At 48.7% G+C, this 15,826-nt stretch overlaps 6 protein-coding genes across 6 annotated transcripts; 3 read left to right on the top strand and 3 right to left on the bottom strand.

The window, feature by feature from the left end:
- Positions 1-1,321: 1,321 nt before the first annotated feature.
- Positions 1,322-1,590, bottom strand: FSST1_009183 (glucose-repressible protein Grg1; the record flags this gene model as incomplete). The annotated part of the gene is made up of 2 exons (XM_083226135.1): positions 1,322-1,415; positions 1,469-1,590. The coding sequence occupies 2 exons, from the start codon at positions 1,588-1,590 to the stop codon at positions 1,322-1,324; spliced, it is 216 nt and encodes a 71-aa protein (XP_083085144.1).
- A 1,909-nt stretch (positions 1,591-3,499) lies between these two features.
- FSST1_009182 (BSD domain-containing protein) lies at positions 3,500-4,939 on the top strand (the record flags this gene model as incomplete). Its single annotated transcript, XM_083226134.1, has 3 exons — positions 3,500-3,676; positions 3,722-4,430; positions 4,479-4,939. 3 exons carry the CDS (start codon positions 3,500-3,502, stop codon positions 4,937-4,939), a joined length of 1,347 nt encoding a protein of 448 aa, XP_083085143.1.
- A 183-nt stretch (positions 4,940-5,122) lies between these two features.
- Positions 5,123-5,884, bottom strand: FSST1_009181 (Pre-rRNA-processing protein TSR2-domain-containing protein; the record flags this gene model as incomplete). The annotated part of the gene is made up of 2 exons (XM_083226133.1): positions 5,123-5,700; positions 5,764-5,884. 2 exons carry the CDS (start codon positions 5,882-5,884, stop codon positions 5,123-5,125), a joined length of 699 nt encoding a protein of 232 aa, XP_083085142.1.
- Positions 5,885-6,485: 601 nt separating this feature from the next.
- FSST1_009180 (alpha/beta hydrolase) lies at positions 6,486-9,445 on the top strand (the record flags this gene model as incomplete). Its single annotated transcript, XM_083226132.1, has 3 exons — positions 6,486-6,557; positions 6,697-7,722; positions 7,769-9,445. The coding sequence occupies 3 exons, from the start codon at positions 6,486-6,488 to the stop codon at positions 9,443-9,445; spliced, it is 2,775 nt and encodes a 924-aa protein (XP_083085141.1).
- Positions 9,446-9,787: 342 nt separating this feature from the next.
- On the bottom strand, positions 9,788-10,154 carry FSST1_009179 (mitochondrial 54S ribosomal protein mL41; the record flags this gene model as incomplete). Its single annotated transcript, XM_083226131.1, has 2 exons — positions 9,788-9,910; positions 9,966-10,154. The coding sequence occupies 2 exons, from the start codon at positions 10,152-10,154 to the stop codon at positions 9,788-9,790; spliced, it is 312 nt and encodes a 103-aa protein (XP_083085140.1).
- A 503-nt stretch (positions 10,155-10,657) lies between these two features.
- FSST1_009178 (putative Gryzun trafficking through golgi-domain-containing protein) lies at positions 10,658-14,452 on the top strand (the record flags this gene model as incomplete). The annotated part of the gene is made up of 3 exons (XM_083226129.1): positions 10,658-10,921; positions 10,978-12,532; positions 12,588-14,452. 3 exons carry the CDS (start codon positions 10,658-10,660, stop codon positions 14,450-14,452), a joined length of 3,684 nt encoding a protein of 1,227 aa, XP_083085139.1.
- Positions 14,453-15,826: the final 1,374 nt, after the last annotated feature.

The following is a 15,826-nucleotide window of genomic DNA, read 5'->3' as shown; positions in this document are numbered from 1 at the left end:
TACGCATCACCATTTTCTTTTGCTTGCTATCGCTTTTGTTTTTGGAAGCGGCCACGAGCTATAACACCGACTTCAGCATATGAATAGGGCCTTGGTGCGCCTCATCATCTGTCTTAGATGAGGGAATTCCCGGCCCTTAACAAGAGAATTGTAACAGATGTAACAGCAGGAATCAGCCGCTCGAAGCATATGAGACGAACCCAGTAACTCATCTTATGCCTGCCCTTTGTGCCTGGCGGTATCAGTTGCTGCAGACGTAGTGGCAAAGTTATAAACTGAAGAGAAAGGCTTCAATATAGGAAGAGGGGCCTGAACAGGGGTAAGGGTTCACTAAACACCAGGAAAGCTTTTCCGTGGAAGGCCATTAGTGGAGGTATTAGAGTCTTGGGTTGATAGAGGCACCGGATAAACTGGGGTGAGGCGTGAATGTATGAGGTTCAATAAAGTGTCATTTCGTTGAATGTTGCGTCTTGCTTGTGAGGTTTGCTTTTCGCAAGTGTAGGTTGAGAAACTGAGAAAGTAGGAATCTTGAGATTTACAGGTAACCACTTCGTTATGCTTAAGACATTGTGGAAGTAATCCTGTAACAAATTTACTAAAGTGCTCGCAAAGTCGAGGAAGTAATGGCCAAATCCATTCACTTACTTTATGGTGGAAAACGAGTCTCAAGAAAATGGTCCCGTGTTCCCGTGCTCAGACCGAGGCTGACTGAAATATCTCGCAATGTTGTAAGGTTCGATCCATTCGTAGCTTCGATGGAAAGTATGTCTCAGTAAAGTTGGCGATGACGAGGTCTCCCGACGAAAGGATCCAGTCCTTAGTTAGTTGAAGTTTAGCCAGTCTTATTCCTTTGAGGCACCTAAGTGCTGCACTTCAGCATCAACGTCGAGACGTTACTAACGAATACTGCTCAACAGACATATGTACAAATGCAAGTTATTAGGAGTTGTTGTGGGAATTGTTATCTCGTGGGTGGCAGAAACATTAGCCTCCTAATCTTGGGGTATGAAAATCTACTTGGTTTAGGCACTATAATGTAAGTAATGTTCTCTTATGCTTCCAGCAGACCATTTTTCTAAAGCCCTGAGGTATGCCTACCCTTGGAGTGTCATCAAGGTTCATAGGGCCCGGACTAAGTACAAATAAGTAGCATATGGAACTTCACAGCACTTCGAAATCATTTAATGAGCGGTTTTGGTATTTGACTGTTTGTATTAGGTGTAGGTGTATACAGCCTGTATAGTCCCAACGCTATTCCCTTTCAACGCCGTTGCGATCCATGTCTTCAGAAAGTGACTTCCGTGTCATGTCGTTAATCGATTTACTGCTTGGCAGCCTCCTTGTGGACATCAGCCTTGCTCTCGTGGGTCTTCTCGTCGACCTTGTCGGACACGGCATCCTTGGCAGCGGAGGCACTAATTGAATATGTTAGCATGTTGTTATTGGCATCGAAGATAAGAAGACATACCGGGTACCGATGGCGACGTTGCTGTCCTTGGCAACCTCCTTGTTGGCCTCCTTGGAAGCACCAGAGGTGGCCTGCTGAACGGTCTCAGCGACGTAGTTGCCAGCTTGCTTGAGGGACTCCATTGTGATAGTGGTTGGTTGTTTGGGATTGGGTTGTTGGAAAGTGTTTGTGTTTGTGAGTGAGGATTGAATTGATGTGTTGATGAAGAGAAGAGAAGATTGAAGGTGGGAGGGGTCGGGGTTTAAGTAGTGCTTTGTGAGGAAAGCGGCATGGCAGTGATTCACATCCAAACTCTAGGTAGGCAATTGCTGCATCTAGGCAGTTGAGGGGCAGGAGCGTAGCGGGGGCTGCGGGGCACTGCGCGATCACGATTGAGAGTGACGTCAGTTGCCGCGTTAGAACAGTCTGGATTGTGAAGCTATCTGTTCACTGCGTCATAGCAGTCATGGGAAAATCCAATTTGGGGGAAGGAGCCAAGGAATTGTCAACGCCCCTAACTAAAACCCGCATTATTGTTTGCGTCCGGGGAGGGGGATCCTCGTGCCAGAGTTAGTTTTCATAGACAGTTTCGTGATTGGGTGGCAGTTTTATCCGAGGCTCGGGAAGACTGATGATCATTTGCAGGCCAACTTGAGGCTCCCACTTTGGAGGATTATCTTGGATCCACGATTCAGGGACACGTTTCTGATTGGTCACTCAGATTAGCAGCTGCGATGCACGATGACGACATGACTTTCCCAAAGCTCACCTCTTTTAAAGCTAAGCATCAACGCCATGTCGATGCCCCTTTCCTTGGAGCCAATCCTGACACGCCGAGCTGCATCTGGCGGCATGTCATAGCCCGTTCTAGGTCGTTTCTCTGATCGAGATCGGGTCAAGTGATCTTTTTAGACGGAATTGCTGCCCGTGTGAAGCCGACGATCGAGTCGTTTTTACGTCAACCGAAGTAAACAAGGAATTGCCTTTGGTTGCCCATGAATAAGCATATCGCAATGCCACAGATAACCTACGGTAGAAGGGGAATTCGAGCACGTGAGAATGTTCGGGAATGTCACGGATTCAGGGTCCCTCCATGTTGAGGATCTCAAGGGTATCAACACCATCTTCTCCGAGGTGTCAAGGTGCTTGAAACAAGGGTTCGTTTGGCACGTATTGCAACCACAATCTAGGCGTAGGACAGTTAGTGGAATATTTGCAGCCAGAATACTACTGCAACCTTGGGGACCGAGGTAAAGTTCAGCACATCTGTCGATATCATTCGACCGAATTGTCGGAATAGTGCCCGCAAGTTGTTCTAGAGACATACTACACCTGATTCAACCAAGTTTACTCTGTATATTCCTTCATTAAGCCTATACCATAAACCTTGTTGTTTTTAACGATACCTGCCATAGGCCAAGATGATTCAATACCCAAAGACAACGCATCGATCGGTCGTCTCCAGCCACTTTCCCCTCTTCGTAAACCACGGACATGCATTTTAAAGCGGGGGTAAGCTTAGCATTTTTGACGCCTGTCGGTTAGGATGACCAGCGCATCAGCTGGTTGGGCTCTTGTTGAGATGTGATTGATTGAACTACTGGCATATTGTAGATGTGTGAGCTTGCGCTTTACAACTATAACCATGTATAGAGAAGAGCATGTTAATTGCGGGCTCCTCACATATTTAAAATACGCGCCATGCTTGTAGAATATGAAAAGACTACACAGGATATACAGAAACCACGATATCATCGTCAAGTACAAGGAATGTGATCATGATCGAACATTGCAACATCAATAAGACTCTAGGTTAGGTGTCATGATGAGACATATGAATCACGTGAGCAGAATGGCCCGTGCCCAACCGCCATTGGACCCCGCCAGTGCGGTCAGGAGGCTCAAATCAGAACAAGGGAGATCCAAGTCAACGACAGGAGATATCGAATGAAGAGACCTTCAACGAATTGAACGATCAATTCGCTATCAAAATTGAGATTCAAGACCATAGTTTGAAATACACCAACTTAGAACGATACCTAGCTCGACGCCATGGATCTGGCTTACGATCATATTACAGAAGATGGCTATGCTAAGAAGACAGAAGAGCCAAAGACTACCCAACCCCAGTCAACTCTGAATGAGGATATCCAAGACGCCTATAAGGCATTCTCCAACAGTCCATGGGGTGCTAAGATTGGTGGTTTCTTTGGCACTGTGGCCAAGCAGGTACGAGATCTCACTTCATAAATTTGATCTGTCTAACATGGATAGGGTGAATCGGTGTATACACAAGCATCAAAGGAGCTGGCAGAAGTAGGCGAGGATGCGTCAAAAGGACTCACTAGTCTGCGCTCAACTATATTGAGCCATACAAGGAACCTTTCACTTAATACAGCCACGGCAGGTGAAAGCTCAAAGGACGGAGAGAAAGATCAGACCACCCCTCGGGCTTCTCAGGATGGCTCGGAAGAGGCGAAACAGTCTGAGAATACCCTTGCTCGTCTTCGAGCCGAAGCTGCCAAGAGGTTGAAGGACCTTCAGCGAGCTGAGGAAGCTGCTGATGAAGCTCTTATCAAGTTTGGTGGCAATGTCCGAAACTTCCTCCGTGATGCTGTTAGCATTGCACCACCTCAGGAGTCTGACCAGAACGGTGCTGTTCTTTTTGAAAGTAAGGACGCACAGGGAAAACGTGTGATCCATACTTCAAGATTCGATGCTCAGCTACATGTTATTCACACTTCGATTGAGAGTTTCACAAAGGACCCCAACAGTGCCGATTATGCTGCTTGGTCGAATGAGTTTGATGCTGATAAAAAGACACCTGATATCAATGATGACCTGCAGAAATTCCCCGACCTACGGGCTACCATGGAGAAGCTGGTTCCCGACCAGGTTCCCTACGTTGACTTCTGGAAGCGCTACTATTTCCTTCGTCACGGCATTGAGACGGCCGAAGCTAGACGACGAGATCTCCTCAAGGGTGAGTTAATTGTAACATCTTAACAGCAAGTCACTAACAAACAAACAGCTGCCTCTGCCGAGGATGACGTTGCCTGGAGTGACGACGATTCTGATGATGACTCTGACGACTCTGCCGATACCAGCACACCCGCGACCAAGACCAAGGTTGAGCCCAAGACTGAACTCAAGACTGAACTCAAGACTGAACTCAAGACTGAACTCGAGACTGAAACCAAGACCGTGCCCAAGGCTACTCCTGCTACCCCTGCCGCCCCTGTTACTGCTTCCTCCAACACTACACAACCTCCCGTAAAGCCCCTCCTGAAGCCAGCTGAGCCCCGCAAATCCAACGACGAGAAGTCACAGGCCGATAGCGAAGCTAGCTATGACGTTGTCGGCGCTGCCTCTGGAAAGACAACCCAGACTCCCAACAGTCCCAAGGACTCAAAGGATCCCAAGAAGAAGGCAGAGAGTAGCGACGAGGAAGACAGCGACGATGATTCAGATAGCGATGAGGACTGGGAATAGAGCCTGAAATTGGTTTAGTGTATGCTTGGGACGATCGGATTTCGCTTGTCCAGCTCGGCGTTCGGTATTTTGTGATTGGCATTTTGAACCAGATCCTGTAGCTTGATATTGAAATACCAAGAACTCGGATATGTGACCGCCATCTATTGACCACGCCACATTTGTAGTTTTCGCTGTGGTTGCTTATTTCTTCTTCTTGGTGACCATGGTGAAGCCGTCCTCATCCACCTGAGGTTGGGGCTTCTCCTTAGGTGCCGCAACCAGAGCAGGAGCGTCGTCCATCTCAACATCAACACCACCCTCATCGTCTTCATCATCTTCATCACTCCAGTCTGTGTCCTGGTCGTCGTCCTCAACCCTCTTGAAGACGCCCTCAACCTTTGTACCCTGGCGGTTCAACCAGCGGGTGCGTAGAGTCTTGACCTCGTCATAGGTTCCCAGGGTGCAGCTTGCGCGAGCACGGAGAATGTTGGCGGCCACCTCTGTGCCTGAATCGTCGTCGACGTTGACCTCAAATTCGTCAATCATGACCTGTAGCAGGACAGTCTCTACCTCCTCCAGATCAGGATCCTCGGGAACCCTGCCATTCCTAGGAGGAGTGTCGGTATATTCGGGGAACAACTCGACGACGGCGCCGGCAAACCAATCGCGCTTGTCGGCAGAGTCGGGACCTCCCCAGTTGTTCTGGACAGATAGTGTAAGGGCAGGCCAAAGGTGCAGGGCGTATGCGACAGCTTGCTCGAACTCGGATTGACGCTCGGCTGTAGATTTTTTTTCGTTAATCCAGGGCTGGTTTCTGATTCGGAATACTAGACTTGACTTACCAGCCGGAGGCAGCTGTGCGGGTTCTGTAGAAGCCATGATTGTGGTTATAGATTTGGCGGGGTTTGGAGGGGCAATTTCAAGAAGATAGTTCTGCACAAAATTTTTGGTGTTTTTCACCATTCAGGTTGGACCCCACCCGCCAGGCCTAAGAATATGCTGGCCTGGCTGGCCCACATAATCTGGACCTTGTGCTTCGAGATCTGGATGATGTTTATTTGATATCTATTCTATCTAGATAGAGTGAATTGTTTGATTCGTCTTAGATGAAGCAAACATTCGGATTATAAGAGAATGGATTATTGCTAAACTTGGAATATTTTCCTACTGTTTCCAAGATTTGAAGAGCTATAATATCCTGCTTATAGAATCTATAATTCATTACTTGCTTTCCTGGCAGAAAATCTCCCCACAGAGAAAGCACAGGCCACTTTTTAATGAAGAGAGCGACTCACTCACTGCACACAGCGCGTCCATCCGTGGAGTCAGGGGTAAGAACTGGATGCCCAGATGCATTGACTTCTCACCCAGGTCAGGGATAGATGACATCATGAGACCCTGACTAGCATTAGGTTTTCGGTTCAGCTGAGCCTGAACGAACTGGATGTCTCTGCCTTTGTCTTCATTCTGACAAGCTTTTTGTGGCAGATGGCGCATCTTTAATAGCTACTAAACTGTCGTGTACGAGTACCAAGCAACCACAAAGACAGCCTTACAGACAGCCATGAACTACCTCAACACTACCTCCGTCTCATTCGCTGTGACGTCGACAGTCGTATCTACTTTATTTTCTCATGTATGTAAACTCTCATCGTATCATGCAATCGATCTGCATCCCTTTTGCGGGGACAAGCAAAGCAATCAGTATTGGCATTCATTCAAGACAATACATAATATTGATTGCTTTTTCTCGATAACTAATTCGCAACCTTTAGTATTTCAACAGGAAACCCCTTCGACAGCGCCCAACTGCTCATCTCTCTTACGATGAAGGTCTCCATCTGATCCGATCGTTCCTCGAGTATGCGTCACACCACACTGTCGAAGAGCTTCAGGCTTTCACCGCGCAATGGGTGCCGCATCCGCAATGGGTCAAAGTCGAACATGTCACTATATCTGAAGACCAGTTGACGCGCGCCGCTCAATTACTGCAAACGCAATTGGGTCCTGATGGCATCCGGCAAGTGGGCGGCGAGAAGTGGTGGCAATGGCGGAAACCAGAGACCGCCCTGGATGCTGAATGGATTGAGATGCGCGCGGATGCTTATGAGCGAAAGCAAGAAGGGGGCAAGTCGCGGCGCGTCATGATGTATATTCATGGAGGCGCGTACTACTTTGGTAGCGTTGACGAACATCGATATCAACTGCAGCGACATGCGCGTAAACTCAAAGCACGCGTCTTTGCGCCTCGGTATCGCCTTTCACCACAGTTTCCATTCCCATGTGGCCTCCACGACTGCCTTGCCGCTTACCTCTATCTTCTCACTATACAAGACCCGACAACTATCGTTCTGGCCGGTGACTCTGCGGGTGGTGGTATGGTCATGTCTCTATTGTGTGTTCTTCGAGATCAAGGGATTCCGCTACCTGCCGGTGCTATTCTCATCAGCCCATGGGTCGATTTGACGCATTCGTTCCCTAGCGTCGCTGGAGAGGCGCCCTTAGATTATATCCCACAGGCTGGTTTCCACCATAAGCCTTCGAAAGCATGGCCACCCCCAAACGAGGACGATATAGTAATGTTAAGAGAAGAGGCCCTGAAAAAGAAGAAAGGCGAGACGAAAAAGACGCCAGGTAAAAAGAAACTGGAGGAAAAGCAACAGGCACCTGTTGTAAAGCACGAACCATCGGATGCTTCATCAAGATCGGATTGGATTAATGGCGGAGTCCCCGTTAATCCTGAGAAACTTCTTTCCGTTATCATCGATGGCCAGTCTGTCAAGCTTAAAGACCAAATCCAGGTAGGTTTCGTAGATGACACGTTCGATTAGATGCTAACGCCCCCAGATGTATACTACTAATGAGCTTCTTGCTCATCCCCTAGTCAGTCCAGTGATGCAGCCTACACTGGGCGGTCTGCCTCCACTACTCATCATGGTTGGAGGAGGCGAAATTCTTCGAGATGAGCAAATATACATGGCTCATAAATGCGCAAACCCTGCGAAGTATGCGCCCCCGACACTGACACCAGAGGGAAAGGCTTTGTTAGAGCAATACAAACCAACAGATGTCCAACTCCAAGTATGGGACGACCTTTGCCATGTGGCACCAACACTGAGTTTCACTCGACCTGCCAAGCACATGTATCGATCTGTTGCTCAGTTTGGAGCATGGGCTCTTGCACGAGCTCAGAAGCGTGGTATAGAAATTATGGATGATGACAACATTTCAGTCATTTCTGCATCAGGGTCTGATAGTGAATCCCAAGAGAAGCCACCCAAAACAACAGAAACTGACAAGTCGGACGATTTCAAGTCTGGCCAGGTTGGAAAGGCCGGGGATCCTTTGCCGAATTTCAAGAACCACATGATCCGACAAAGGGTTACTCGTCACGGCGCAACACTGCCATTGATGTCCGAAGCCGAATTGATAGCGTGTTGTGTGGATCCTACATCTGTGGGTGTTGTAAAAGAGGGCACGGTCAAGAAGTGGCTGGCCATGAAGGATCAGTGGGATCATCGATATGCGTCTGCTAAGGCAAAGGTCCACAAGAAGATGGTCAGCGATATGGCCGTTGGCTATCACAATTTTGGGCCTGGAGAATGTCCTCCTCCAACAGCATTAGCTGGCCGACGGAGGGTCGATTCCAAGCTGGTCGAGGGAAGCAAGAAACAACAGAAGAGCTGGGGCCTAGCAATGTGGTCGCTCTGGGGCTCGAAGCACGACGAGGCGACCGTCGAACGAGAGAAGAAGGCAACAGTGCAACCACTGACCCGAGCTGCCACCACTGCTGAGGGTGAAGGAGCACGCTCCTTTGCTGACATTGAACAGCAGGATAGGGCACCCGTACATCCTGGTCGACCAAGAAGTAGATCTCATAGACGAATGGTCACCGATGAGAACCAGACGGGTAGTCAGGTTATCGCTGAGAACATGCCAGTTTCTCACCTGATCGAGCAACGAAAGGAACAAGAAGCCGCCAAACCTAGCCTGCTCAGTCCAGATTATGCGCCAGAGACTGGCGTGGCAGGCAAAAGACCTTTTCTGGATGGTATTGCGCTGCCGTTTAGTCTCAATAAGAATGCCGAGACGGCCAGTATGATGACACTTCAGTCTGATATCACTCCCTTGCCAGGCTCAAGACCTATGAGCCCGAGCTTCCATGATGACGATACTACTCAACCCTCACAGTCGACTCAGCTCACTTCCCAAGATGCGCCGGTCATTGAGATAGCAGGAAAGCGACCGTTCCTTGACGGCACGGCAGTCCCTTTCAGTCTCAAGAAGGAAGCAGATACTGCCAGCATGAGGACCTTGCAATCCAATATTACTGCCATGCCCAGCTCGCGACCTATGAGTCCTGCCCATCCAGCAGAACCGGATAAAAAGGTACACGAGAACAGGGTATCAAACGAGAAGAGTGAACTCGATGATGGAGCATCGAGCATGCTCGCCACACCTTTGGAACGACCTGGCTTGGACACTTTTGTCACAGCACAGGAGGAGCTTCCTAGAGTCAAGTAAGAGGAGTTCATAGAAAGGAGTTCAGTTTGGCGCAATGGGTGGGATAGAGTCAGTTGTGCCTTTTTGGTACAGTTAGGCTATCTCGTGTGCTAAAGCACAATCGTTATCGTTATTTTCTTGTGTTTGCAATCAACATCCATCCATAACTAGTAATTAGTCCGCATGCAACAGAAAATCCAACTTTTTCTATAATCATACATAGTATTACAGTGTATAGGGGGTATATACGGCCTCTCAGAGGTTCCCAAGTCTCTGGCAGGCACTTCATGTCTTCGTCCTAGATTCGCTTTTTCGTCTAGACTTTCCTCCGCTTCCAGCTCATTCTCGTCGTTCTTTGTCTGCTTAGTCAACACCGTTGAATCGCTTCCATTGCTCGACATAGAAGTAAGGATCTTGGGGGCCCTTGTCAAGGCCCTTGTAGTCTCCCGATTGTGTCTTGACTTCTCGGCTCACGAAGGGTGTAAGCTATCCCACCAACATTAGTTTCTCGCCAACCACCACCAATGTATCCTATCCTTACCTTGAAGTCCTTCAGAGGTGGAACAGCATATGTTCGGACCTTGTTCCATTCGATCACGTAACCTCCGTACTTTGTGTGTCGACCCATGGAACCAGTGCGGTTACCCTTGTAGAAGCCTTTTCCGACATCCTTGGTTGTGAGTCTGATGTGGCGGTATCGACCGACAGAGAGCGCTTGTGTAGGTCTCATCGTGAGAGATTTATGATGGAGGCGTTCGGGTTGGATGTTCGTCGGCCGAGGCGGGGTCAATGGGGGTTATCTGTGGTCAATTGCTGTTGATGCCGCGATCGCAAGGCTCAATCTTGAAGTTTTGAAGATTCGGAGACGGTTGTTCCGGTTCCGGCATCAGTTACTGATGGATTGCATGGGGTGCCACTAGGTAACGGCCAAGCATTCATCTGGAGACTGCTGAGGTATGCTTCAAATAATAATGATGTCGTTTTATTCCAATAACGTTTATAATCTTTTACAAATAAGAAAATAGTTACCCACTCCTTGACATAGTAAAATCTGGCACACTTCATTGTACCAGTCCTTGTTCTCTTTGAGTCTTGTAAGTGGGCTGGCCCAACGCTAACGAGGGGCACATGCGATGGGTATGGATGGCTAACGTCGCCTGGCTACAGCAGCTCTGAGCCCAGCCAACATTCGCTATAGCGAACTCATGCCGTCGCATTCACAAAATTTCCACCATGGACGGGTATCCGACCGGAAGTCTGGACCATAATGTTCCCCTTCTAGTAGCTGCCGGCCTTAATAGCGAAACAAACGAGCTCCCGCTGAGCGCAGAGCTTAAGGAACAGAGCATCCTCCTCCGATCAGAGATACCGCCCGTAGATGGCAAGAACGCCGAGGTTCTGTCGCAGTACTTTAAGGACGTCGATGCGAGCGCAAAGTCTTGGAGCGTCTTCGAGAGAAATGAGCCGTATAGATTTCGGGTCAGGGCCACAGGGAGGGTAAGCGAGCGCGGGGATATTAGTCGTCAAGTTGTTGGACTAACTACTTGGTATAGTCTTTTTTACTACCACCACGCCGAGCTCGCCTTCCTGAAGGCATCGAGCCGCTCAGCGAACATCCGACACTCCATTCACCATTTTCGCCTCTAAGCCCTGTATCGACACTATATCCTGATGGCCTGATCGATGCGCAATGGATCAAGAAGCATCAGGACCTTGTTCCCAGCGTATACTTGTGCTTCTATCCCCTCACGAGCGATCCGAATTCCATGACACTACAAGACAACCACATCAAATCCGATATCAACAATATCAAGGGCGCTTTGGTGCGGTCAGGATATAAGACAAGACTGGCGATTGCACTGATTGCGGACAGCGAAGACGCACCCCTTCCGTTGGCTGAAGGCATTCAGGAGAGGTTGGAAAACATACGAAGAGGAACAGCCTTGGATCCCAAGTCAATCTTCTACATCCCGTCGCAAGAATCACAGGACGATTTGAAACAAGTGGCCGACAACATACTGGGTGTTCTATACACCTCGGCTGTGGAATACTACAGAGATTTGGGGCGGCATGCTAGGAAGAAGCGATCTCGTGGAATAGCACCTCAACCGACGGTTCCGCCTACGACCGGAACATCACAGACACTGTCGTTATCAGACTGGAACTTCAGATATGACATCAAGTCAGCGATTTTCGCAGAATTCCGACAAGAGACAGATGCTGCACTGCGCTTTTTCGAACAAGCGTACGAGGTGCTCTTAGGACAGGATGTGCTGGACATTATTCCTAGCTGGAGCCCACGCTGGAATGAGGCACGACTCTTGGCGGATATCATAGCGATACGGTGTTTGAGATGCCATCTGTGGATGGGTCAGACGACTCTAGCTGTTCGGAAGTGGCATTCACACCGAGAACGAATCGCGGACCTAGTTGATCGTCGCGGGAGGGGGACCAACAATTATGGGTGGCAGGCCTGGGAAGCTCGATGGGCCACGATCATGGCTAACCTGATCGACCGCGTAGGCTTGCCGGCTTTGGCCCCAGCGACGGGGGCAACCTTTGTTCCGCTGGATAAATCTGTCTCGGGTGAGAGAGTTTCACCTTGGGAATTGTTACATCACACGGGCTACTGGCACCGGATAGCGGCTCGTCACATTGTAGCCCGTCGAAAGCTGGCGTATCAAATGCCAGAGGACGATAGGCATTCACCCGATACATCACCTGCATCAGCAGTAGCCAGTAAGGCATTTGCGTACGACACGTACATGTGTCCAGAGCCCTATCAGGAATACCCCGTCTCAGGGAAAGGAGTAAACCACGCACAGCTGGTAATCGATTGTCTCAAGGCGGCGAGTTCAGAGTTTCAAGCTCGCAAGCAAAAACGACTGGCGACGGAGCTGTCGTTGGAATGTGCAAGGGAGTTTGCCAACATGAAGGAATGGGACGCTGCGGTTGATATGTTACTACCTTTCTGGGAAGATGTCGCATTTCGATCAGAGGGCTGGACTAACATATCAGAGGACCTGTGCCTGAGCATGCGACGGATTGCTGTGGGAGCTCATCGTGCCGATTTGGTTGTCGCTGCAGACTGGGAGTTGATGGGCAACCGTAAGTATTTAAGATCGCCAGAATTACTGACTGTACTGACCACGACACGAAACAGAATATGTGCGACAGCCCCACTGGCATTACGATATTTCCAAGTCGCTTCAAGGCATCACCACTGAGAATAACCCTTCAATTAGTTTGAGTGATGAAAAGTCAGGCTCATTCGTCTCAGCATCATTCGTATTCCGGAATAAAGAGGGAAAGGCTGGTGAGACGTGTAGCGCACAACTTGCAATCACCTCACATACGTTTCTAGACGCTGCCCCCATCACGTTCAGCTCACTGAAAGTAGAGTTCGACGGAAGCCTCAAACCAATACTACTTGAGCAAGAGGCTTCGGAAGAATCATCGTCGACAACAGGATGTTTTATACAGTCGTTGTCGTTGAAAGAAGATTATGCTGAAGAGTCAGAGGACGAGCTGCCGGCATTGCTGAAGGGACACTCCGATTTGACACTCCGACCTGGCCAGACTCGGGTATTCGAGATGAACATACCACTAAGAGAGCCAGGCACTGCGACAGCAGCGTCTGTCACAGTCTCCCACAGCAACGACAGCTTCGAGCTTGACTATAAACTAAACATCCGCCCTACAGACCCCGTTGTTGGCTGGTACGTTCAGGGTTCATCGAAGCCTAGGAGCACTCGCCCGGAAGCGGGCACTATACAAATTCAGCCCCGACCGCCCAAGATGCAGATTAAACTCTTGGAGCCCCTCGCTCAGTACCATGCAAACGAGGTAATCGACTTGGAGGTTGAGATACTCAATGCTGAGGATGAATCCGCTACTGCCAAATTGGACATTCATTTATTTGGAAAGGAAGTACCTGCAGCTACAGTGGAAGCAGACGGAAATGGAGGTAGCGCCGAAGCGTCAACGGAAGAGTCCAAGATCTCGGGACTGGCATTAGGTGCGATCAAGAGTACGTCATCAGTTAAGGTGGTGTTGCATATTGATGCCCCGTCGGCTCCTACAACGCTTGATCTGCACCTGAGGACGTCGTACCATCTAGACTCGGATGTTGCAACCCCGATTATGCAGATGTTGACAGTCCAGCTCAACGTTGTGAACGCGTTTGAAGCGAATTACGATTTAGTCCCACGCCTTCACCCTGGGCCATGGCCAAGTCTTTTCGATTCCGAAGGGCTCGGAGATACAGAAGAAGGTGCAGCTAGAGGTTTTGCGCAAAAGTGGTGCCTATTATGTCACTACGCATCATTCGCCCAAGAAGATCTGAAAGTGCTTGGGATGGATCTAAATGTGGTATCGTGTGTCGGTGGTGCACGATGCAACGTAACTCAGGCACCAAATGTGTCACACGAAGGGGTAGTCGTTACACCCAAGAGGATGCACGAGGCACAGTTTGATTTGGTAGCTCAGAAGCTCACGATGGAGGATCGACACCCTGTCACTGTCGAGCTGGCCTTTGTTATCCGATGGCAGCGCCAGGGCCGTGGTGATGGACCAGTCAACACGACAGTAATGCCAGTCGGTAAATACCTTGTCCTGGGCACAGAGCCGCGAGTGCTGGCATCTGTGTACCACGCCCCCAAGGTAGAAGATGATATGCCAGGGTTGCTGCAGCTGGACATGACAGTCGAGAACCCATCGAATCATTTCCTTACGTTTGGTCTCGGCATGGAACCAAGCGAAGATTTTGCGTTTTCTGGTGCGAAACAGACAACGCTCAACTTGCTGCCACAATCAAGACGGACGACAACTTATCGGCTGCTATCACATGTTAGTGGAGTTTGGATAAGACCCAAGTTGACGGTGCGAGACAAGTATTTCCAAAAGGTACTTCGTATAATACCGACAGAGGGGATGAAGATTGATGAGGATGGGCTATTGTTGTGGGTGCCGGGAGAGGAGAAGAAAGGGGAAGAGGAAGACGACGATGTGAAGTCGGAGGAGCAGTGATGATTAGCATTCAGATAGCATGGTGCCTGGGATGACGATTGTTATATATTTAGAGAGGCTGTTTGGGTGGGTTATAGATGGTAGATTACAAATGAAGTTATCACGGGAAAATGGTACAAAACGACGTTGATGTTGGGTTTAACGTGCACCTTGCCTTGATTGAGTAAAGTTAGTTGCTTGTACAATAGCATATGAAAATTATGTATGACAAGACGCTGTGCCAATGTCACCAAAGGAAATGACAAGGTTTTACAACATCAACGGGTAATGCAGAGGCGTTACGAGTGCATGTAACGGTGTAAACGTGCGTGAAGTTTCAACAAAAACATCAAATACCGGATAGATTATGGTACAGCAGGTATGGCAGCATTCTTTTGTCTCTTCGGTCGTCGGCATTCAACCAAGAGCGTGTTGATAGAATACGGAGATAAGATAATCGGAGAAACGCGTTGAATCCGAAAATCAGTCAGTGCGGTGATCGAATGGTCTAGACCGAGGTCCTAATGACAGAGTCTTGGCCTGGGATGCAGGCTGATGGACCAGGGGCTTGAATATCGAATTTGACGTTTAGTGGAGAATTCATTTATTAGAAAGAAAAGGAATTGTACGAATATTCCATACACTCACAGTCAACGTTACATTTATGATGCTGATACTCATATAGTCCCTTTGGACGACATCGATAGAAGGGCAAGCAAGGATGAGAGAACTCAAACAAGTAAGAGTGATTCAAACCAAATCAATGACTCTTCCAAAGACTGACTTTAATTTTGGTTCAAGCCATTCGGACATCGGCCTTGGTGAATTGTCCGACCCATGCATGGATATGACAGTTGCAGAAACTCGCCTATCGTATCAGCCCGAATTTACTGGAGACTTTTTCTCTTGTTACTAGTTTCTGGACTAATTATGATTACCGTCTCAGGGGGGGCACGCTCTGCTTTCAGCCGCTTGAGACAAGATGCTTACTGGTTGTGATTCGACATACGGACGAATACCTTGCCGTGTCTCCATGACGTTTTTGCTTGATGCTCGGATATCTCTTATTTTTTTGATTTTAAGATTTGTCCATTCTTGAAGGGCTAACTTAGATGAGGAGATGCAGTGAAACAATAAAGTGAAGCCGGTGACAGACATGTTTATTATTTAAATCTTTAGTTCATCCATCCATCTTCCCTTTATTCTCTTCTCGTCATTCGCGTTCTCGCCTTTTCACACAATTTACTATCAGGAAATTGATTGTGTTTCCCTCCAAACGAGAAAAGCAAACATTCGTCTCTAATAAAGAACTTCTCCCTTTCCTTCCCGAAACAAACGCACGGCTTTGGTTGCTGGGGCCGAACTGAGACTGACTATTACACACTTACAAGGATA

Source organism: Fusarium sambucinum, chromosome II (genome assembly GCF_050947815.1).
Source record: "Fusarium sambucinum isolate potato_lamoka chromosome II, whole genome shotgun sequence".
NCBI lineage: Eukaryota > Fungi > Ascomycota > Sordariomycetes > Hypocreales > Nectriaceae > Fusarium > Fusarium sambucinum.
Note: the sequence above shows the minus strand (reverse complement) of the source record. Positions and strands in the feature narration are given on the sequence as shown.